The sequence below is a fragment of the Anomaloglossus baeobatrachus genome, chromosome 2 (assembly GCF_048569485.1).
Source record: "Anomaloglossus baeobatrachus isolate aAnoBae1 chromosome 2, aAnoBae1.hap1, whole genome shotgun sequence".
Classification (NCBI taxonomy): domain Eukaryota; kingdom Metazoa; phylum Chordata; class Amphibia; order Anura; family Aromobatidae; genus Anomaloglossus; species Anomaloglossus baeobatrachus.
Genome location: NC_134354.1, coordinates 718,881,369 through 718,905,125, shown reverse-complemented (window position 1 = coordinate 718,905,125; position 23,757 = coordinate 718,881,369). Strand labels below are relative to the sequence as shown.

Below are 23,757 nucleotides of genomic sequence, written 5' to 3'. Positions count from 1 at the left end.
ATTGGAATCAGGATCTCTGCCCCTACATTATGCTGCTCTCAGATTCCATAGCAAAAACCCGCTGAAAGATTTCCTTCAAGAGCGTATTTTGCTGAAAATAAATTGATCTGGGCAATTGTGTGCTTGGGCTGCAATGCTGAGAGCATTTGCCTGTGTTCAGATGAGGACATGTATAATCTGATCTTGGATGTTCGCTGTCATCTGTGAGAATCTGTATATATTCTTCCACATACCTGATAATCATCCTGTCAATTGGAAGTGACTCATAAAGTAAAACTTGTTATTGTTTTTCTCTCCTAAAGGCCACGTCATAATCTAGATATAATTATTGCACTGAAGTCTTTTGTTATCTTTTCACAATTGCTTGTAGATTGCTAACTGTATTATTTCTTCTTTTCATTGCATTGTGGTGTTAGATTACTCCAACCTTTTACTATATTAACAGACCTCACAGAAAGACGAACAGCCTTACCAAAACAAGGGCTTTAATCTGCAGGTTAATAGCTTTCTGGCACTGTGCAGTCATTGCACTGAGAGCCCCACTGCCAGGAGGAAATTATCTTTTCTCCTCCCAGCAGACTCCAGCTTTCAGTCATAAGGCCGGCAGGGTTTTAGTCACCGCTTAGTTCATAGTGAGAGGGGGCTGTAACCAAGTCCCAGGACTAACTGATAGCCGGCTCTGTCAGTGCAGGGACGTGGTTACAGCCCCCTCTCACAATGAACCAAGCGGTGACAGAAAATGCGCCGGCCTCGTGAGTGCGGCGGCTGCATGATGTCAGAATGCTATTAACCTGCAGATTATCCCATATCTGCAGGTTACTACCGTTTTTTTACATGACAGGTTCCCTTTAAAGAGAAGGCTGTAAAGGGTGCTTTACGTGCTGTGACATCGCTAGCGATGTCAAACGCGATAGCAGCCGCCCCTGTCGCTCGTGCAACATTTTGGGATTGCTGCCGTAGCGAACATTATCGCTACGGCAGCGTCACATGAACATACCTTGTCAGCGACGTCGCTGTGACCGCCGAACAATCTCTCCCTCAGGGGGAGGTGCGTTCAGCGTCATAGCGACGTCACTGCGGCGTCACTAAGCGGCCGGCCAATAGAAGCGGAGGGGCGGAGATGAGCGGGACGTAACATGCCGCCCACCTCCTTCCTTCCTCATTGCCGGTGGACGCAGGTAAGGAGATGTTCCTCGCTCGTGCGGTGTCACACATAGCGATGTGTGGTGCTGCAGGAACGAGGAACAACATCGTACCTGTGGTAGCAACGATATTAAGGAAAGGAGCGACGTATCAGCGATCACCGTTTTTGAACGATTTTGCGATTGTTGATTGCCGCTCCTTAAGCCTGCTTTACACGAGACGACCGATTGTGCGATAGCACGATCGATCGAACCCGCCTCCGTCGTTTTTGCGTCACGGGCAATTAGTTGCCCATGGCGCACAAACTCGTTTAACCCCCGTCACACGTACTTACCTTCTGGACGACCTCGCTGTGGGCGACGAACGTCCACTTCCTGGAGTGGGAGGGACGTTCGGCGTCACAGCGACGTCACATGGCAGCCGGCCAATAGAAGCGGAGGGGCGGAGATGAGCGGGATGTAAACATCCCGCCCACCTCTTTCCTTCCATTAAGCCGTCGGGTGCCGCGGGACGCAGGTAAAGCTGCTGTTCATCATTCCCGTGGTGTCACACGGAGCAACGTGTGATGCCACGGAAACGATGAACAACCGCCGCCATTTTAATTAAACAATTTTATGAAACCTAGCGACGAGTACACGACTCACGATTTGTGAGCGATACTGCGTCGCTAGGAGGTGTCACACGAGACGACGTCGTGCGGTATGCCGGATGTGCGTCACGAAAACCGTGACCCCAACGACACATCGCACAATCTATCGTCTCGTGTAAAGCCCGCTTTAGTGTCACACGCTGCGATGACGCTACCGGCGCCGGATGTGTGTCACTAACTACGTGACCCCGACGATATGTCGGTAGCGATGTCGCAGCGTGTAAAGCACCCTTAAGAGTTAACATGAAGTTTACAGCCAGCCATCTCTTATCTCAAAGTATGCCTTGTTTACCTGCATATTAGTTTAAGCCTCTTAGCTTTATGATTAGTGGGTCTCAGTAGCATGTGAGCTGTAGTCCAACTCCACCCCCTCTCTGATTAGCAGCTTCTGTCTATGGAAATGTCCACTGAAAGCCTGGTGTGGGTGGGGGCAGCTCTCAGAGCTCTGCAAAACAATAAAATCTTTTACTGTGTCAGAACGGCTGCAGCCAGTAATCTAAGTGATACATCGTTAGGTTCAGGTTCTCTGTCTCTACATCATGCTGCTCTTAAATGAGGTAGCAAAAACCAGCTGACAGATTCCCTTTAATGCAGATCTTAAAAATAAAAAAATAAAAAAAAACAAACTTCACATATTGTGCTTTATAAGTATGCAGTAAATTAAAGAATGTCAAGTTAAATCATGTAGTTGCTAACAGTAAGATAAAGCTGTTATTGTGGGTGATACACTCCCAGAAATGGAGACATTAATGTGCCACCATTGAATGCACCAAAAATAAATTGGTAGGAAGTAGTGATGAGCGAGTATGCTTGTCACTACTCGGTACTCGCACGAGTATCGCTGTACTCGGGCTGCTCGGCGGGGACCGAGTAATCTCGCGATACTCGTGCTGTACTCGTGGTCTTCATTTCTGCATGTTGGCGCTCTTTTGAGAGCCAGCCCTCATGCAGGGATTGGCTGGCAGACCACTGCAATGCCACAGCCCTGTTAGTTGTGGAATTGCAGTGATTGGCCGGCCTGCACAGCGTGACTGAGCCTTTATATCGGCCGGCGCGCTGTGCTCTGCTCACAGCTATCCAGACTGTCAGTGCAGGGAGAGTGTCGCTGATTCAGGGAAAGCTTTGCGGCCCTTTATAGCTTTTTCAGTTGCAGGGCTGCAAACAGTGTGACCAAAAGTCCTTCTCAGGACTATTCTAGTTGTATACAGGCAGGCAGGGTATAGCCAGGTCGGAGTACAGTAGCAGAGTCCTTCTCAGGACTACTGTTGCTATATACAGGCAGGGTATAGCCAGGTCTGAATACAGGCTAGTGACCAAAAGAGTCCTTGTCAGGACTATTGTACCAGTATACAGGCAGGCAGGCAGGCAGGGTAGTGGTGACCGTATACCAGCCTTCATCATATCTGGGGCTGGTGTACACAGTGTAAAACAGTCCAGATAGTGTCTGACTTGTCTGTAATTGTCGCTCCCCAAAAAAACCTGTTAGGTTCTTATTGCGTCCGTGCTTGGTTTTTAAAACCGCACGTGTGTGCCTGTTGGTTGCAGCGTACAGGTGCACTTGTGTGCAATTTCCAGAAACTTTAATATAACGCACAAGTAGTGAATATACACGTCAGCAGTGCACAGCATTGCAAAATGCGCAAGGGCATTGGCAAGGAACAAGGAAGTGGACGTGATGGTGGTGCAGGCAGAGGCCGAGGTCGTGGGCAAGCTCTAATTTCGCCACAACAAAGGGCCACATCTAGTCGCTCGCACGTCCTGTCCCAAATTCTTGGGGACCGCAGCAGTACACCGCTCTTGAACCAAGACCAGTGTCAACAGGTTGTTAGTTGGATAGCAGATAATGCTTCCAGTCAGATTGGCACCACCACAAACACTCTGTCTTCCACACGGTCAAGTGTCAGTAGCCGTGATACTGCACCGCACATTTCTGAACCTGATCCTCCTTCCTACCACCAGGCTGAGTACACGTCCTCCTCGGACATTAATGATCCCACACTTGGACACTCGGAAGAGCTGTTCACGTTTCCATTCACACATTCTGGCCTCTCGCCAGCTCATATTGAAGTGGGTCATGAGGAGATCGTCTGTACAGATGGCCAAATATTTGAGCAGCCACGTTCTCACGAAGTTGGCAACGTGTCTCAACAAGTGGTGGACGATGATGAGACACAATTGTCAGGAAGTCAGGAGGAGGAGCAGGGTGCGGAAGAGGAAGACGACGTGGTGGATGATCCAGTAACTGACCCAACCTGGCAGGAGGATATGCAGAGCGAGGACAGCAGTGCACAGGGGGAGGGAGGCGTAGCATCACAACAGGCAGTAAGAAGCAGGGTGGTGGCCCCAGGCAGAAGTCAGGCAACCGTTCCCCGGAACAACACGACGACACAAGGTGCCTGTACAAATGTTAGGTCTTCCCGAGTCTGGCAGTTTTTTAAGTTGGATCCAGATGATTCAAAAAAGGCCATTTGCAACACCTGCCGTGCCAGCATCAGCAGGGGTACCAAAACTAGCAGCCTGACCACCACCAGCATGATCAGGCACATGTCAGCCAAGCACCCGACTTTGTGGGAAGTACAACAGAGTCGAGGAGCAGTGCTTGCTGATGTCACTGCTACGTCTTCGCTGGTTGTGCATGCGAGCCAATCCCCTGTCCATGCTGCCTGCGAACAAGCCTCCTCCACTCCTGCACCTGCAGTTGCCTACGCAGAAAGAACACCATCATCAAGCACGTCCTTGTCCCAGCGCAGCGTTCAGTTATCCATTCAGCAAACCTTTGAACGCAGGCGCAAATACACTGGCAACACCCCACATGCCACAGTTCTAAATGCTAACATTTCGCGACTGCTTGCGCTGGAAATGTTGCCTTTTAGGCTGGTGGAGACAGAAGCATTCCGTGACCTGATGGCGGCAGCTGTCCCACGTTACTCGGTCCCCAGCCGCCACTATTTCTCCCGGTGTGCCGTCCCCGCGTTGCATAACCACGTGTCACAAAACATCACACGTGCCCTGAACAACGCTGTTTCACCCAAGGTCCACCTAACCACAGACACGTGGACAAGTGCTTGTGGGCAAGGCCGCTACATCTCGTTGACGGCACACTGGGTTAATATTGTGGAAGCTGGGACCCAGTCTGAGCGAGGGACGGAACACGTCCTTCCCACACCAAGGTTTGCAGGCCCTACCTCAGTCAGTGTTTCACCCACACTCTACAGCTCCGGAATGTCATGCTCTTCAGCCTCCTCCTCCTCCTGCGCATCCTCATCCACTGTGCCCTCCACACCAGTCACAAGCTGGAAGCACTGCAGCACTGCCTCGGCGAAGCGGCAACAGGCTGTGCTGAAGCTAATCTGCATAGGTGACAAACCCCACAATGCAGAAGAGCTGTGGACAGCTCTGAAACAGCAGGCAGATCACTGGCTCACACCTCTGAACCTAAAGCCAGGAAAAAGGTCATGTGTGACAATGGCCGGAACCTGGTGGCGGCTTTGAGGCGAGGCCAGCTGACACATGTTCCATGCGTGGCCCATGTGCTCAACCTCGTGGTTCAGCGGTTTATAAAGTCATACCCAGAGCTGTCTGATCTGCTGGTAAAAGTTCGCCGCCTGTCTGCACATTTTCGAAAGTCACCTACTGCTTCAGCCGGCCTTGCCGGCTTTCAGCGCCGTTTGCATCTTCCGGCTCACAGACTGGTGTGTGATGTCCCCACGCGTTGGAATTCAACTCTGCACATGTTGGTCAGGATATGTGAGCAGAAGAGGGCAGTTGTTGAGTACCTGCATCACCTAAGCCGTCGGGAAATGGGTCAAACTCCACACATAACACCTGAGGAGTGGAGATGGATGTCAGACCTATGTACCATCCTCCAAAACTTTGAGGACTCCACCAAGATGGTGAGTGGTGATGACGCCATTATTAGCGTCACCATACCGCTACTCTGCCTTCTAAAACGGTCTCTGCTGAAAAACAAACATGATGCATTGCAGGCGGAGCGCGATGAGTTGCAGCAAGAAACAGTAGTGGGTGTGGGTGATAACACACAGCCCAGCCTCGTCTCATCACAACGTGCAGTGGAGGACTATGACGAGGAGGAGGATGAAGACATGGAGCAACTCTCCGGCCAAATTGAGGATATGACATGCACACCAGTCATATCCTCGGTTCAGCGTGGCTGGCCAGAGGACAGGGTAGATGAGGAGGAGGAGGAGGAGGAGGAGGAGAAGGAGGAGGACAGCATGTTCAGTCATCTTGTTGGTCAGGCTACTGAAGTCCTGGCTGTTAAGAGTCTGGCGCACATGGCTGACTTTATGGTAAGCTGCCTGTCTCGTGACCCTCGCGTTAAGAACATCTTGGCCGACAATCATTACTGGTTGGTAACACTGTTAGACCCACGCTACAAGGAGAACTTTTTGTCTCTTATTCCCGTGGAGGAGAGGTCAACCAAAATGCAGCAGTTCCGGAAGGCCATACTCACGGAAGTAGGCAAAGCATTCCCCTCACAAAACGCTAGCGGCATAGGTCAGGAATCAGTGGACAACCGAGGCGTACAGCCGAGAGAGGCACAAGTCCAATCCGCCAGAGGTAGGGGAACAGTCTTTAAGATGTGGGACAGTTTTCTCAGCCCCTCACGTACCACAGCCCCTGAGGTGCGGGGTAGTGCCACAAGAAATCCTAAGTTTGCCCAGATGCTGAAGGAGTACCTTGCAGATCGAACAACTGTACTCCGACATTCCTCTGTGCCTTACAATTATTGGGTATCCAAGCTGGACACGTGGCATGAATTGGCTCTCTACGCCTTGGAAGTCCTGGCCTGCCCTGCTGCTAGCGTTTTGTCAGAGCGTGTTTTTAGTGCCGCAGGTGGAATCATTACAGATAAACGCACCCGCCTGTCAACTGAAAATGCTGACAGGCTGACTCTGATCAAGATGAACAAGGGTTGGATTGGGCCAGACTTCACCACACCACCAGCAAATGAGAGCGGAATTTAAAGTTTGCCATGTACCTCCACTCACCCATGGGTACACACTTCTGGACTTTGGATAATCGCTGGACTGCTCCTCCTTCTCCTCATGCGCCACCATGATGATGACCGTTACAAATTGCAATACTTAGGCCTTTGTTTCAGGTATACCCCCAGTGGTAAATTTTTTCGCCCATTCTTTGCAGAATGGACATTACAACGACAGGAGACCCGCTCCTTTGCAATGGGAACAATGTTTTGAGGCCCTCATGCACGTCTCTACCCAGGGACAACGTGGAGCCTCCCAATTTTTGGCTGCCCTGCCTAAGGGCTATACTATAATACACCCACTTCCTTAAAATGGACACTTAATGTTTTGAGGCCCTCATGCACGTCTCTACCCAGGGACAACGTGGAGCCTCCCAATTTTTGGCTGCCCTGCCTAAGGGCTATACTATAATACACCCACTTCCTTAAAATGGACACTTAATGTTTTGAGGCCCTCATGCACGTCTCTACCCAGGGACAACGTGGAGCCTCCCAATTTTTGGCTGCCCTGCCTAAGGGCTATACTATAATACACCCACTTCCTTAAAATGGACACTTAATGTTTTGAGGCCCTCATGCACGTCTCTACCCAGGGACAACGTGGAGCCTCCCAATTTTTGGCTGCCCTGCCTAAGGGCTATACTATAATACACCCACTTCCTTAAAATGGACACTTAATGTTTTGAGGCCCTCATGCACGTCTCTACCCAGGGACAACGTGGAGCCTCCCAATTTGTGGCTGCCCTGGCAAAGGGCTATACTGAAATAGACCCACTTCCTTACAATGGGCACTTCAGGTTTACAGGCCCTCATGCACGTCTCTACCCAGGGACAACGTGGAGCCTCCCAATTTTTGGCTGCCCTGCCTAAGGGCTATACTATAATACACCCACTTCCTTAAAATGGACACTTAATGTTTTGAGGCCCTCATGCACGTCTCTACCCAGGGACAACGTGGAGCCTCCCAATTTTTGGCTGCCCTGGCAAAGGGCTATACTGAAATAGACCCACTTCCTTACAATGGGCACTTCAGGTTTACAGGCCATCATGCACGTCTCTATCCAGGGACAATGTGGAGCCTCCCAATTTTTGGCTGCCCTGGCAAAGGGCTATACTGAAATAGACCCACTTCCTTACAATGGGCACTTCAGGTTTACAGGCCATCATGCACGTCTCTATCCAGGGACAATGTGGAGCCTCCCAATTTGTGGCTGCCCTGGCAAAGGGCTATACTGAAATAGACCCACTTCCTTACAATGGGCACTTCAGGTTTACAGGCCATCATGCACGTCTCTATCCAGGGAAAATGTGGAGCCTCCCAATTTTTGGCTGCCCTGGCAAAGTGTTACGGTTGCTGCGAGCACTGGAGACTATGTCCAGATTTCTTGCTACTGCACATGTGCGAGCGCTGGAGACTAAGTCCAGATTTCTTGCTACTGCACATGTGCGAGCGCTGGAGACTAAGTCCAGATTTCTTGCTACTGCACATGTGCGAGCGCCGGAGACTAAGTCCAATCTTGGAGCCATTGCACATGTGCGGGTGACATCATCGCTGACACGAGGTCACATGTCTCTGACACCTTCTATGCCGATTGGTCGCTGGTCATGTGCTTGTGACGTCTTGCTCGGTGATAGGCCAGCATGACGTCACTCCTGTCGTTCTGGCAGCGGATTGGCTCTGGTGTCCTCCATCTTGGATGGGGCACAGAGTCTATATAAGACCCTGACACACGCCGCATGGTGCTCAGTCCTCTTGGTTCATGCATATGAGTAGACGCTCTGTGCGCGTTCCTCTAGGCATTCCTCTGTCTATGCTAGGTGAGCGCTACCGGCAGGGTAGCGTTCTTATACCTTACAGCTTCGGCTGCTGTCCGTATCCTTACCTCTTAGGGGAGCGGACATAGGCAGGTGCCTGAGGCACATGGTCTGGCTGGGCCTTGTGATTCTACTCGTAGGTGGACGTTGCCGCTAGGGTAACGTTCCTTATACTGCGTCTGGCAGTTGTTCGTATCCTCGCACACTAGGGGAGCGAACAGAGGTAGGAGCTTTGTGCGGCTTACGCTGCTGTTCGTCTCTTTTGCACCACTAGAAGAGCGGACCTAGGCAGGTGCCATATTTAGTGGTTCGTGTCCTCGCACACTAGTGGAGCGAACGCAGGTAGGAGCTTTGTGCGGCTTACGCTGCTGTTCGTCTCTTTTGCACCACTAGAAGAGCGGACCTAGGTAGGTGCCATTTCGCACACATTGCCTTTGTCTCTGTGATTATTAACAGAGATCATTCCACACACCCTCCAAGTAAGGGAGGAATTGCTTTACTTATTATATCCTTCTGTGAGTTAACAGAGGTATTGCACTCTGCCATAGTCTGCAGCAAAGTCTTTGCACGGTGGACCCTGACTGTCTGATACTCCTTTCGGTTATTATCAGACAGCCCCCCGTAACATTAGGACTGAGCCAAGGGTCTGGCAGTTATGGCAGAATATCAGCAGTTACACCGTTACATACAAGTACTTGAGTCACGGCTCAAGAGTATAGAGGATAAACCTCAGACCATGGTGACATCTGCACATGATCCTCGACTTGCTCTGCCAAACAGATATTCTGGCGATGCCAGATCATGTCGTGGTTTCATTAGTCAGTGTCAGATACACCTAGAGGTCAACTCTTCTCGCTTCTCTACGGAGAGGTCCAGAGTAGGCTTTATCATCTCCTTACTTCAGGACAAAGCCTTAGAATGGGCGACTCCCCTATGGGAGCGCTCTGATGTGGTTACTCTGAGACATCAAGACTTTCTTGATGCTCTTAAGGCGGTATTCATGGGTCCGCAGGTTACCCATGATGCGGCCCTGAGACTGTTAGATCTATCTCAGGGTTCGTTATCCACTAGTTCTTATGCCATTGCTTTTAGAACTCTGGTGGCAGAACTAGATTGGCCAGAGAAGGTGTTGATTCCTATCTTCTGGAGAGGGTTGGCAGGCTATGTCAAGGATGCTCTTGCTACTCGTGAGGTCCCTGCTTCTCTGGAGGACTTGATCACAGTAGCAACGAGAATCGATGTACGCCATAAGGAACGTAGACTCGAGGTCTCTTCCTCACGCCCTAAGCATCGGGCTATTCCAGTTGTTGAGGGTCCACTATCATCTTCCTCAGCATCTGAAACATCTCCCACTCCTATGGAGTTAGGTCATACGTTCTCCAGACTACGCAAGTCTGGTCCTCCTATATGTTACGTATGTCGTCAGGCTGGGCACTATGCCAACAAGTGTCCTAGTCGTCAGGGAAACTCCCTGGCCTAGTAACCATTAGAGGGGGGTTACTAGAGACGTCTTCTGCACCCTCTAAGTGTTGTATCCCAGGTCAGCTCTCGTTATCTGAGAATACATGGCCTATTATGGCTTTTGTGGATTCCGGAGCTGACGGGATTTTTGTGTCCTCAGGATTTGTAAAGGGACACAATATTCCCTCTATCATGTTAGAGGCGCCTATTCCTGTCCGTGTTGTTAATGGAACTATGTTGTCTGACTCCATTACATTGAGGACAGTTCCCTTGCGCCTTTCCCTGTCTCAGGGTCACATAGAGGAGATTTCTTTTCTTGTTTTGCCTGAGGGTATAGACGACGTCCTTCTGGGTCTTCCATGGCTTCGGACTCATGCTCCTCACATTGACTGGGAGTCTGACAGCATTATTAGTTGGGGTTCGAAATGTCAGTCCCGATGTCTTCCCTTACCACCTAAGGTCGTTGCGGTTGCATCCACTGATCTCTCTCCCATACCTACACCATATTTGGATTTCGCTGACGTGTTCTCCAAACAGGGTGCTGAGGTTCTTCCACCCCATAGGCCGTATGACTGTGCCATAGACCTTATCCCAGGTTCGGTTCCACCTAAAGGCAGGGTTTACCCCCTGTCGATACCTGAGTCGGAGGCCATGTCGACCTATATAAGAGAGAGTTTAAAGAAGGGGTTCATTCGTAAGTCTGTCTCTCCCGCGGGAGCTGGGTTTTTCTTTGTTCGGAAGAAAGAGGGTGATTTGCGTCCCTGCATAGATTACCGGGGTCTCAACGCAATCACAATAAAGAACAAATACCCATTACCTTTAATTTCGGAGCTCTTTGACAGACTGAGAGGAGCTCAAGTTTTTACGAAGTTGGATCTGCGGGGTGCGTATAACTTGGTACGAATTCGAAAGGGTGACGAATGGAAGACCGCTTTTAACACCCGAGACGGTCACTATGAATACCTCGTCATGCCTTTTGGGTTATGTAATGCACCCGCAGTATTTCAGGACTTCGTAAACGATGTGTTCAGGGATTTACTGTTATCCTCAGTAGTGGTGTATCTGGACGACATCCTGATTTTTTCTCCTGATCTGGAGACTCATCGTCAGGATGTCGTTCGTGTCCTTTCCCGTTTAAGGGAGCACTCATTGTTTGCTAAACTCGAGAAATGTGTATTCGAGCAATCCTCATTGCCTTTTTTGGGTTACATTATCTCACAAGAGGGTCTGGCTATGGATCCTGCGAAGCTCTCTGCTGTCCTGCAATGGTCCGAACCTCATTCCTTGAAGGCGGTGCAACGCTTCTTAGGATTCATAAATTATTACAGGCAGTTCATACCCCATTTTTCTACTTTGGTGGCCCCTTTGGTGGCCTTGACTAAGAAAGGTGCTAATCCCAAAGCCTGGTCTACTGAGACATCTCAGGCTTTTGAGGCAGTAAAAAGACACTTTTCAACTGCTCCCGTTCTTCAAAGACCCGATGAGAGTAAGCCCTTCCTCTTAGAGGTTGATGCCTCTTCAGTGGGTGCTGGTGCGGTCTTGTATCAAAAGAACGGTGCAGGTAGAAAAAGGCCATGTTTCTTCTTTGCTAAAACCTTTTCACCAGCAGAGAGAAACTATACCATTGGGGATAGGGAACTGCTCGCCTTGAGATTAGCCTTGGAGGAGTGGCGTCACTTGCTGGAAGGAGCGAAACATCCTTTCCAGGTCTATACAGACCATAAGAATCTGACGTACTTACAAACCGCCCAGCGTCTGAATCCTCGCCAAGCCCGCTGGTCCTTGTTTTTCTCCCGCTTTCACTTCTCCATCAACTATCTGTCTGGGAGTAAGAATAACAAGGCAGACGCCCTGTCTCGCTCTATGCTTTCTACCGAGGAAGAGATTGACGAACCTCGTCTTATCCTTCCCTCCAGGGTTTTTCATACGCTCTCCCCTGTGACGTTAGACCAAATCCCACCGGGCAAGACCTTTGTTCCGCCTGATCGACAGAATGATATACTGTCATGGGCCCACACCTCAAAGGTGGGTGGGCATTTTGGTATTAGGCGGACACGAGAGTTACTGGAGAGGTGGTATTGGTGGCCACACTTAGCCAGCCACGTCAAGAGATATGTCGGTTCCTGCTACTCGTGTGCTCGCAACCGTCCATTACGGCAGAGACCGGCTGGGCTCTTGCATCCTTTACCAGTGCCAGATAGACCATGGGAGGTGGTAGGCATGGACTTTGTGGGTGATCTTCCAAGTTCACAGGGACATAGATTTGTGTGGGTCATTACGGACCATTTCTCCCGGATGGTTCATCTCGTACCGTTATCGAGAATCCCATCTTCCAGGGTACTAGCCAAACTATTCCTCAAGCATGTCTTTAGGCTTCACGGGATGCCAGATCGTATCATTTGTGATAGAGGCCCGCAATTTACTTCCCGTTTCTGGCGAGATCTTTGTAGCCTTCTGCAAATTGAGTTGAATCTCTCTTCGGCATACCATCCGGAGACTAATGGTTTGGTTGAACGTACCAATCAATCTATGATTATATACCTTCGACACTTTGTTGCTGAGAACCACGATAACTGGTCCTCCCTCCTACCCTGGGCAGAATTTGCCCTTAACAATTCGCTGGCTGAGGCCACTGGGCAGACACCGTTCGTACTCAATAATGGGCAACACCCTAGGGTACCGGTACCATTTCCCGCTGCTGCACCTCCTCCTCTTGTGGCCGACTGGGCAACTAATGCCAGAGAGGTTTGGGATCGGACTCAAGAGTCGATCCAAGCAGCTAAGGACCGTATGAAGACGGTGTCCGATCGGTTTCGTCGCCCGGCTCCTGTCTTTTCTCCAGGGGACTTTGTGTGGCTCTCTGCAAAACACGTGAGACTTAGAGTGAGCTCTGTCAAATTTGCTCCTCGCTTCCTGGGTCCTTATGAGGTTCTTCGACAGGTAAATCCTGTAGTCTATCAATTGAAGTTACCTGTCCATCTTAGGATTCATGACAAATTCCATGTCTCACTGCTAAAGCCGGCTATTTTACCTCACGCTCGTGAAGCGCACTCTCCTGCCTCTGATTCCTCTCGCTCTAGCTATGAGGTACGAGCCATAGTAGGTTCTAAGATGGTTAGAGGGCGCAGGTTCTTCTTGATAGATTGGGAGGGCTATGGCCCGGAACATCGCTCTTGGGAGCCCGAGGAGGCTGTCCATGCTCCCGACTTAGTTGCCGATTACCTGCGTCGCCGGGAGGGGGGCCCTTGAGGGGGAGGTACTGTTACGGTTGCTGCGAGCACTGGAGACTATGTCCAGATTTCTTGCTACTGCACATGTGCGAGCGCTGGAGACTAAGTCCAGATTTCTTGCTACTGCACATGTGCGAGCGCTGGAGACTAAGTCCAGATTTCTTGCTACTGCACATGTGCGAGCGCCGGAGACTAAGTCCAATCTTGGAGCCATTGCACATGTGCGGGTGACATCATCGCTGACACGAGGTCACATGTCTCTGACACCTTCTATGCCGATTGGTCGCTGGTCATGTGCTTGTGACGTCTTGCTCGGTGATAGGCCAGCATGACGTCACTCCTGTCGTTCTGGCAGCGGATTGGCTCTGGTGTCCTCCATCTTGGATGGGGCACAGAGTCTATATAAGACCCTGACACACGCCGCATGGTGCTCAGTCCTCTTGGTTCATGCATATGAGTAGACGCTCTGTGCGCGTTCCTCTAGGCATTCCTCTGTCTATGCTAGGTGAGCGCTACCGGCAGGGTAGCGTTCTTATACCTTACAGCTTCGGCTGCTGTCCGTATCCTTACCTCTTAGGGGAGCGGACATAGGCAGGTGCCTGAGGCACATGGTCTGGCTGGGCCTTGTGATTCTACTCGTAGGTGGACGTTGCCGCTAGGGTAACGTTCCTTATACTGCGTCTGGCAGTTGTTCGTATCCTCGCACACTAGGGGAGCGAACAGAGGTAGGAGCTTTGTGCGGCTTACGCTGCTGTTCGTCTCTTTTGCACCACTAGAAGAGCGGACCTAGGTAGGTGCCATTTCGCACACATTGCCTTTGTCTCTGTGATTATTAACAGAGATCATTCCACACACCCTCCAAGTAAGGGAGGAATTGCTTTACTTATTATATCCTTCTGTGAGTTAACAGAGGTATTGCACTCTGCCATAGTCTGCAGCAAAGTCTTTGCACGGTGGACCCTGACTGTCTGATACTCCTTTCGGTTATTATCAGACAGCCCCCCGTAACACAAAGGGCTATACTGAAATAGACCCACTTCCTTACAATGGGCACTTCAGGTTTACAGGCCATCATGCACGTCTCTATCCAGGGAAAATGTGGAGCCTCCCAATTTTTGGCTGCCCTGGCAAAGGGCTATACTGAAATAGACCCACTTCCTTACAATGGGCACTTCAGGTTTACAGGCCATCATGCACGTCTGTATGCAGGGGCATTGGTGAACCTCACAATTTTGGACTGCCCTGGCAAAGGAAAATACTACAAAGACTCACTTCCTCAAAATGGGCACATTAGACTCAAGAGGCCTTCATGTACGTCTCTTCTCAGGGACATCGGAGTGCCACACAATGTTTTCACGTAAAATCTTTCATGTATTAATCTCAAAAAGTAACATACACCAGCTCTATCTCACTATTGGGTATGTGCCCTTAACATTTCTGCCATGAAAAATCATTTTGGGGTCATTTTGGAAGGTTTTCTGGTGAGTCCGTAAAAATGGCGTGAAACGCGGACAAAATTGTTCACAGCTGTGACTTTTGAGTGATAAATGCTTCAAGGGGTCTTCCTCATGCTGTTGCCATGTCATTTGAGCACTCTTCTGAGACTTTTGTGACATTTTTAGGGTTTCTCCATGCTGCCGGGGGGTCATTTCACAAAAATACTCGGGTCTCCCATAGGATAACATTGGGCTCGTTGCTCGGGCCGAGTACACGAGTATCTTGGGAGGCTCGGCCCGAGCTTCGAGCACCCGAGCTTTTTAGTACTCGCTCATCACTAGTAGGAAGCAGTTATCTCTTAACTGGATAACTCATCAGATTCACTAATTGTTTGCAAACTTGTACTCTACAGCCTGAAAATGCTACTAATGTATCACAGTGGCTATAGCTGGATAATAAAGGTGGCACATCTTTACACACTGTTATCTAAGGCTAGTTTCACACTTGCGTTGAACGGTATCCGTTGCATTGCGTTGTGTGACGGATGCAACGGATGTGTTGCATATAGTGGCACAACGGATGCAACGGATGCTGCAAAACAACGGAATACGTTTTGATTTTTTTTTTTTTACAGTTTTACCGGCGGCAGACTATTGTGAACGATCAGCTGATCGCTCCCAGTAGCCGGCCGCCGGGTGATCAGCTGATCGCTCCCTGCAGCCGGCCGCCGGGTGATCAGCTGATCGCTCCCTGCAGCCGGCCGCCGAGTGATCAGCTGAGCGCTGTCACTTGCCGGCCGCCGGGTGATCAGCTGATCGCTCCCTGCAGCCGGCCACTGGGTGATCAGCTGATTGCTCCCTGCAGCCGGCCGCCGGGTGATCAGCTGAGCGCTGTCACTTGCCGGCACCCGGGCATGCCGGCGGGCGGGCGCTCAGCTGAGCGCTGTCACTTGCCGGCGCCCGGGCGCTCAGCTGAACGTTCGGCCACCGCGAGCCAAAATAAAGTTTGTGATTTTAAAAAAAAAAAAAAAAGAGCATGCGCAGTGAAATCCAGAGGATTCCTCTGCTCAAAACAACGTTACATGCTGCGTTCCTCCCGCTGGGCGGAAGCAACGGAGCATCGCCCAGCGGAAGCAACGCAGGTCCTTTTGGTACAATCCGTCATCCATACAAGTCTATGGGAAACAGCGGAATCCGTTAACGGATTCCGCTGTTTTCCAAAAGGGCGGATTGTAACGGAAGGAAAACAACGCAAGTGTGAAAGTACCCTAACTTTGCACCATCTCTTGGTTTGCTGAAAAAATGTTGCCACCATATGGGCATGAGTTGCTTTTAAACCATGCCCATTTTTTGTGAAATCATTTCCTTCCACGTTAAGCCATGTCCTCTTTTATGGAGTCACAAATATGGTTTAAGGCTACATGCGCACGCTGCATCTTTTTGTGTTCACAAACTGCAGCCAAAACTGCAGCCAAAACTGCACCTTGTCAGAGAGAGCCTGGAAGTGTCACAAAAAACGCATGCAATTTTAGGTGCGTTTTTGGTGCTTTTTCGGTACGTTTTTCACACCCTGCGTTTTTGCTGCGTTTTTGTGACAAATGTTGACAAAAACGCAGGAAGAATGAACATGCTGCATTTTTTTTCTCACAAACCTTTGACAAATAAAACGCTGACAAATAAATTGCAACGTGCGCATGACAAATCTGACTTCTCATAGACTTTGCTGGGAAGTCAAATGTCAGAAAGTTCTGACAACAAAACTGCAGCCAAAAAAGCAGCAAAAAAGCAGGAAAAAAAGCAGCGTGCGCATGTAGCCTAAAGCCTGCTTTACATGGTACGATCGATTGTGCGATTTCACAATCGATCGTACCCGCCCCCGTCCTTTCTGCGTCACGGGCAAATCGCTGCCCGTGTCGCACAAAGTTAGTAACCCCCGTCACACATACTTACCTCTCGTGCGACCTCGCTGTGGGCGGCGAACGTCCACTTCCTGAAGTGGGAGGGACGTTTGGCGTCACAGCGACGTCACACGGCCGCCGGCCAATAGAAGCGGAGGGGCGGAGATGAGCAGGATGTAAACATCCCGCCCACCTCCTTCCTTCCACATAGAGCCGGCGGCGGCCGCGGGAGGCAGGTGAGCTGGTCATCGTTCCCGTGGTGTCACACGGAGCGGCGTGTGCTACCACGGAAACGATGATCAACCAAATTAAACAATATTATGAAACCTAACGAGCAGTACCCGACTCACGATTTGTGAGCGATACTGCGTCGCTAGGAGGTGTCACACAGGCCGGCATCGCCAGCGATGCCGGATGTGCGTCACAAAAACCGTGACCCCGACGATCTATCGCACGATAGATTGTCTGGTGTAAAGCAGCCTTTAGGCTATGTGTTCACGTTGCTTTTTACCTGCTTTTTTGCTGCTTTTTCAACTGCAGCGTTTAATGCCAAAATGGATGTGTTCTGCTTTTCAAGCAAAGTCTATGGGAATTTGGGTTTCTTGTCCGCACTATGCTGTTCAAAATGCTGCCTTTTTGTGGCAGAAATTTGGGCAAACTCTGCTTTTCAAAGAAGCAACATGTCAATTGTTTTTGCCATTTGCGTTTTGAACTGCAAAGCAGAGTTTTTGCCCAAATTTCTGCCACAAAAAGGCAGCATTTTGAACAGCATAGTGCGGACAAGAAACCCAAATTCCCATAGACTATGCTTGAAAAGCAGAATACATCCATTTTGGCATTAAATGCTGCAGTTGAAAAAACAGCAAAAAAGCAGGTAAAAAGCAAAGTGCGGTCATACCCTTAGACACATTATTAAGTGTAAAACTAGATGCACATTCTGTTAAATTCAAGGCACACTAAAAATAGTAAATCTGCTCTAATACCCGTTTCCCTGAAAATAAGACCTACCCCAAAAATAAGCCCTAGTGAGATTTCGGGGACTTTTTTTTAGTAAGCTTAAAATATAAGCCTTGCCCCAAAAATACGCCCTAGTTGCGGTTCCTTAAAGAAGTATCCAAGCAGCTAAAAAAGTTAAAGAATAAAGCAGGACTTCATCAAAGAAAGCAGAGAGTCCCAAAAGAAAGCAGCGACCCCCAAAAGAAAGCAGACAAATCCAAAAGAAAGCAGACAGTCCAAAAAGAAAGCAGACACCCCCAAAAGAAAGCAGACAGTCACAAAAGAAAGCAGACAGTCACAAAAGAAAGCACAGTCACAAAAGAAAGTGGACACCTCCAAAAGAAAGTACACAGTCCCAAAAGAAAGCAGACAAATCCAAAACAAAGTAGACAGTCCGAAAACAAAGCAGACAAATCCAAAAGTAAGTAGACAGTCCGAAAAGAAAGCAGACACCCCCAAAACAAAGCAGACAGCCCCAAAAGAAAGTAGGCAGTACCAAAAGGAAGCAGACACCCCCAAAAGAAAGCAGACACCCCCAAAAGAAAGCAGACAAATCCAAAAGAAAGTAGACAGTTCCAAAAGAAAGCAGACAAATCCAAAAGAAAGCAGACAGTCCCAAAAGAAAGCAAACACCCCCAAAAGAAAGCAGACACCCCCAAAAGAAAGCAGACAGTCACAAAAGAAAGCAGACAGTCACAAAAGAAAGCACAGTCACAAAAGAAAGTGGACACCTCCAAAAGAAAGTACACAGTCCCAAAAGAAAGCAGACAAATCCAAAAGAAAGTAGACAGTCCGAAAAGAAAGCAGACAAATCCAAAAGTAAGTAGACAGTCTGAAAAGAAAGCAGACAAATCCAAAAGAAAGTAGACAGTCCGAAAAGAAAGCAGACAAATCCAAAAGAAAGTAGACAGTCCGAAAAGAAAGCAGACACCCCCAAAACAAAGCAGACAGCCCCAAAAGAAAGTAGGCAGTCCCAAAAGAAAGCAGACACCCCCAAAAAAAAGCAGACACCCCCAAAAGAAAGCAGACAAATCCAAAAGAAAGTAGGCAGTTCCAAAAGAAAGCAGACAAATCCAAAAGAAAGCAGACAGTCCCAAAAGAAAGCAAACACCCCCAAAAGAAAGGAGACACCCCCAAAAGAAAGCAGACAGTCCCAAAAGAAAGCAGAGACCCACCCCTCCCAAAAAAAAATCACACTCACCAGACTAAAGACAATTACAGTTAGCAAGTTGCTCATGGTGGATGGGCTCTCACACAGAGATCTGCATCACTGTCAGGTCCCTTGCCATTCCAGCTACATTGCACTTCAGCTGTCACAAACAGATCTGGTACCAGTATCACTCTCAGTAAGTGATACCGCTTCCAGTCACCAGGGGGAGCCAATCGCTGTAGAATGCAGGGGGACCTGACAGCGGCACAGATTTGTATGTGAGAGCCCATTCACTTGCCAACTCTAATTGTTTTGGATCTGGTAATTGTGATTCTTTTAGGTGGTGTATGCATTCTTTGGGTGTAAACCTAGCAGTACATGAGAATAATAAATCTAAGCAGGTAATTTAAACCTTTGCAAATATGGTATGTACCCACCACTATAGGACTGGATCCGCACCATGAGAATAGCAGAAAATGTGCATCTGAACCGGTATCAGGATTAGTACAAAATGTAATGACATGATTATATTTGAAAAAATGTTGGGTTTTTTTGTTCAAGAAAAAAAATGTGGGAAAATATAAGATCCCCTGAAAATAAGCCCTAGCGCATCTTTTGTAGCAAAAAATAATATAAGAACCTGTCTTATTTTCGAGGAAACACGGTATGTGCTTGGAAAGGTGGTTAGTTTGTCTATAAGGCTACTTTCACACATCAGTTTTTTTCCATCAGGTTCAATCCGGAAAAAAACGGGTAAAACGGATCCGGTACCGCATCCGGTTTTCCCCCATAGACTTGCATTGTTACCGGATTGTACCGGATGGCTTTGCGTTGCATCCGGTTTTTTCCGGATGCGGCAAAATAATTGAATGCGGCGGCCGGATAGAACGTATCATGTAACGTTTTTTGGCCCCTTAAAAAAACCGCATTCTGCCGGATCCGGCGCAATGCGGCATTGTATACAATGGGTGTCTATGCATGCCGGATCCGGCGCAATGCGGTTTAAACCGGATGCGGTGACCGCATCCGGTTTGGTAAACAGAGCATGCGCAAATTTTTTTTTTTCATCATCACAAAACTTATAAAAGGATCCAGCACATTCTACACACCTCCTGCCGGATCCTGACTTCAACTTCTGCTGTCCTCCAGTCCAGTGCTCCAGGGAAGAGGTATGTCCACAGTACTGTCCACAGATCACTGCTGTGAGCTGCGTACATGTACTTAGACATTTTTTTTTCTTTTTTTGCAGGTGCAGTGTTGCCGTTGAATTTGTGGACAGCCAGTTGCTGTGTCCGTTTCCATTGAGTGCCAGTGCGGATTTGGAGGAGAGTGTTCCTGAGGTAATGTCCACAGTACTGTCCACAGATCACTGCTGTGAGCTGCGTACATGTACTTAGACATTTTTTTTTCTTTTTTTGCAGGTGCAGTGTTGCCGTTGAATAAAAAAAAGATGTCGTCTTCTGGTAGCCCGCCCTTCGGTTCAGAAACTGAGGTATTTTTTTTTTTTTGGTGTTATTTTTTTAAAAAAAAAAAAAAAAATTTTTTAAATAAACGACATTTACACAGGTGGCCGAAACATCACAGGAGATGCTGCCAGAAGAGGACGGAAGGGGTGGAGAAATACACGGAGCGGGCGGTCAGAGTGTAAGTTTCATACAGGAATTGTTTACCACAGCACACCAAACACATAAGTAAATAATGTTTTTTTTTTTCTTCACTAAAGGCTTCAACTTCTAGGGCTCACGATAGAGCTCCCCCAAGACCGTCCCAGGGTCGTCGTCGAGGTGGCGGTGGTCATAGTGTAAGTTAATTTTTTTTTTTTTTTTTTTTTTTTTTTGTCATGTCAGTGTGAATTTTTGTCTATTTTTTTTTTAAATTTCTTTTTTCTTTCTTTGAACAGGCATCACAGCGTGCTCCCGATTCTGACGGTGAGGAGGCCGGATTTATCAACATCGACCTCCTCATCGATGAAGTTAGAGAAAGGGAGCCGCTGTGGAACATGGCTGACCGCCGCCACGCTGATTCGATCGTAACCCGTCGACTCTGGGACGAGGTATGCCACGCAGCGGTAGAAGGTTGGGGGGAGCTCAATTCTCGTGGCCAGAAGAAACAGCGTAAGTATTCACAGTTCAGTAGGTTATGCTGCATGATGTAATGTGTTGTATACTAACCACTTTCTGCTTTCCACTTTCAGGTGACAAACTTCAGAAGCGGTGGCGGTCTATCAGGGATCGCTTCAAAAAGGAGTTGAATCAAGAGATGCAGGCCCCGAGTGGATCCGGAGGACGCAGATCGAAGTACCGTTACTTTAGAGCGTTGTCGTTCCTCCGGACAACTATGGTGTGCAGAAGGTAAATATTCCCCACAATATGTACAAAGTATAATATTTTATGTCTGATTTTTTTTGCCTTTTTTTTTTTAGTCAGTGCCAATGTATAGCAATTAAATTAATTATTGTTTTGTTTTTCCTCTTTTTAACAGCACCGTCTGCAGCACTCAGGAGCCTGCATCGAACCCGACAGGAGCGATCCCTGAACAGTCCGCCACTGGGGAACACAGGCACAGACCCCACCCATCTGAACCTTCCCTTCCATCGACATCTGTCCCATCCACCTGCGCTGGAGCTTCCCGTGAGACTTCATTACCTGAAGCTGCTGGTGATGAGATAGCTTTTCCCCTACCCCACCCCTCTGACACTGCTGCCCTCAGTAGAACACCTTTGGGTTCTGGGCGTCAGCGTCATAGGGGTCAGGAAAAGAGCTATGCGCCCGAGTTCTTGCATCTAAATGCAGCCTTCCAGAACGCCATTCAATTATTAGCCGAACAAAATCGTTCATCTTTTAGCTTAATAAATGCCAATATGGAAAAAAATACGCACGAATTGTGCACGCGTCTGGACAGGCTGCATTTAGATGCAAGTAAATCACCCAATCATTGTTTTTTTCAAGCCGTACTAGAGCGCATGGAAAAGCTATCTCTTGACCATCAGATGCATGTAATGCAAGCCACACGGCAGGCTCTGGCGCAGGTTGACTCCCAACCACCTCCACCCACCCCTCCAAGACCACCTGCCCCCCCTCCAGCCATTGTCCCTACTCCCCCTACTGCCCAGTACCAGCCTGCTGCCCAGTACCAGCCTGCAGCCCAGTACCAGCCTGCAGCCCAGTACCAGCCTGCAGCCCAGTACCAGCCTGCGGCCCAGTACCAGCTCCCAACCACATCTGCCCCTACACTTCCTACCCACTACCACATCTCGCCTTCCACACCCATCATGACCACAACTCAAGCCACTAATTCACCAGCCACCTCTTCTGTCTCCCAATCCCTCCACTCCACCCCTCAATCCTTACCAAATCCCATCCCATCTCCTGGTTTCCCTCTTGGTTTCTCAAGCACACCTTCACCTTCTGTTACTTCCCCACCACCACCACCAACACCACTTTCCACCCTCAATACTCCAACTGTGCGTGTGTTCCCACCTGTCAGCCCCTCCAGTACTATCTCCACCCCAAGCCCAAGATATACCAATTTATAATTTATGTTTGTAATAAAAATAAAAGTTTTTTGTTGAAAAGTATTTATTTGTTCTTGTTTTTTTTGGGGGGAATATTATTTTGCAAGTTAAGTAAATAAAAAGGTAATACAAAAACATAACATGTTGTAATTTGACGGTGTAAAAATTACAAATTTTTAAAGCGAGTGAAAGCTTAAAATTAACAAGGTTAACAAGATATTTTTTAATTTATTTTTAACTATTTTTATTTGTTATAAAACTAAACAAAAATCTTACACCATTTGATCTTGCCAATCTACTCTACCTTCTGGGGACACAAAATAGTCAGCATATTTGTCACGGATTGTTGAACAGGCAACACTACTCCTAAATCCAGGACTGGTGTAGTCAGTCAAAGAGGTGGATTCCAAACTCTGGTCATCCAAGGACAAAGGTTCCTTTGTTAAAACAAAATTGTGCAGTACCACACATGCTTTCACAATTTCATCCACAGTTTCAATGTTTAAATTAATGGCTGTTAACAACACTCGCCATTTGCTGGTTAGTATCCCAAAGGAGCATTCCACCATTCTTCTGGCTCTGGATAATCTGTAATTATATATTTTTTGTGTTTGCGTCAATCCACGGCTTGCATATGGCTTCAATAGATGTTGGGAGAGTTGAAAGGCTTCGTCGGCCACAAAAACAAAGGGCATTGGGGGCTCACATGTGCCAGGAAGAGGTCTTGCAGGAGGGAAATCAAAAGTATTCCCATAGATTCGCCGCCCCATTGGGGACATTTTAAAGACCTGAGAGTCATTGGATCTCCCATATGCGCCAATGTCCACTGAGATGAATTTGTAGTCCGCATCCGTTATTGCCATTAGGACAATTGAGAAATATTTTTTATAATTGTAGTATTCTGACCCCGAAGCAGCAGGTTTCACAATTCTTATATGTTTGCCGTCCACTGAGCCAAGGCAATTTGGAAACTGACAAATGTTATAGTATTGTTCAGCAATTGCAAGCCATCTGTCCCTGGTGGGCTGGGGGATGAAATCCTCATGGAGGCAATCCCACAAGGCTTGGCAAGTGTCTCTAATGATTCCCGAGATGGTGGAAATTCCTAGTCGAAACTGGTAGTGGAGGGATGAAAGCGACTCTCCAGTTGCAAGGAATCTGTAAAGGAAAGACAATAATTATAAAAAAATAATAGCAAACACATTACAGTTAAAAGTCAATTTACAGGAGGATACAATTTAAAAAAAAAAAACTTACCTAAGCGTAACCAGCAAACGCTCCTCGGGTGTTATAGAGAACCGGCTGTAGGTGTCCGTTTTACGGATGTTGTCCGCAACAAGGCCAAGGAGGACGTCAAAATTAATCACTGACATCCGGACATAGCTTGTGAATTTTTCATGGTTTCCACGGAGCTCCAGGTATAGTGTTGAAAACACCCCACGTGTCAGTCTCTGGGC

The 23,757-nt window shown here is 48.4% G+C and overlaps 2 protein-coding genes across 4 annotated transcripts in view; one reads left to right on the top strand and one right to left on the bottom strand.

Annotated features, from left to right (window-relative positions):
• Positions 1-22,321, top strand: part of LOC142292425 (uncharacterized) — a 102,933-nt gene extending 80,612 nt beyond the window's left edge. Inside the window, exons 2-7 of the mRNA XM_075337769.1 lie at positions 19,127-19,187; positions 20,353-20,430; positions 20,510-20,587; positions 20,687-20,900; positions 20,981-21,137; positions 21,268-22,321. Of these exons, the coding sequence (XP_075193884.1) occupies positions 19,127-19,187; positions 20,353-20,430; positions 20,510-20,587; positions 20,687-20,900; positions 20,981-21,137; positions 21,268-22,321 (1,642 nt within the window). The remainder of the gene's footprint in view (positions 1-19,126; positions 19,188-20,352; positions 20,431-20,509; positions 20,588-20,686; positions 20,901-20,980; positions 21,138-21,267) is intronic.
• STARD13 (StAR related lipid transfer domain containing 13) overlaps positions 1-23,757 on the bottom strand; it is a 298,193-nt gene that overhangs the window by 167,659 nt on the left and 106,777 nt on the right. The gene's annotated exons all lie outside the window — the stretch shown is intronic.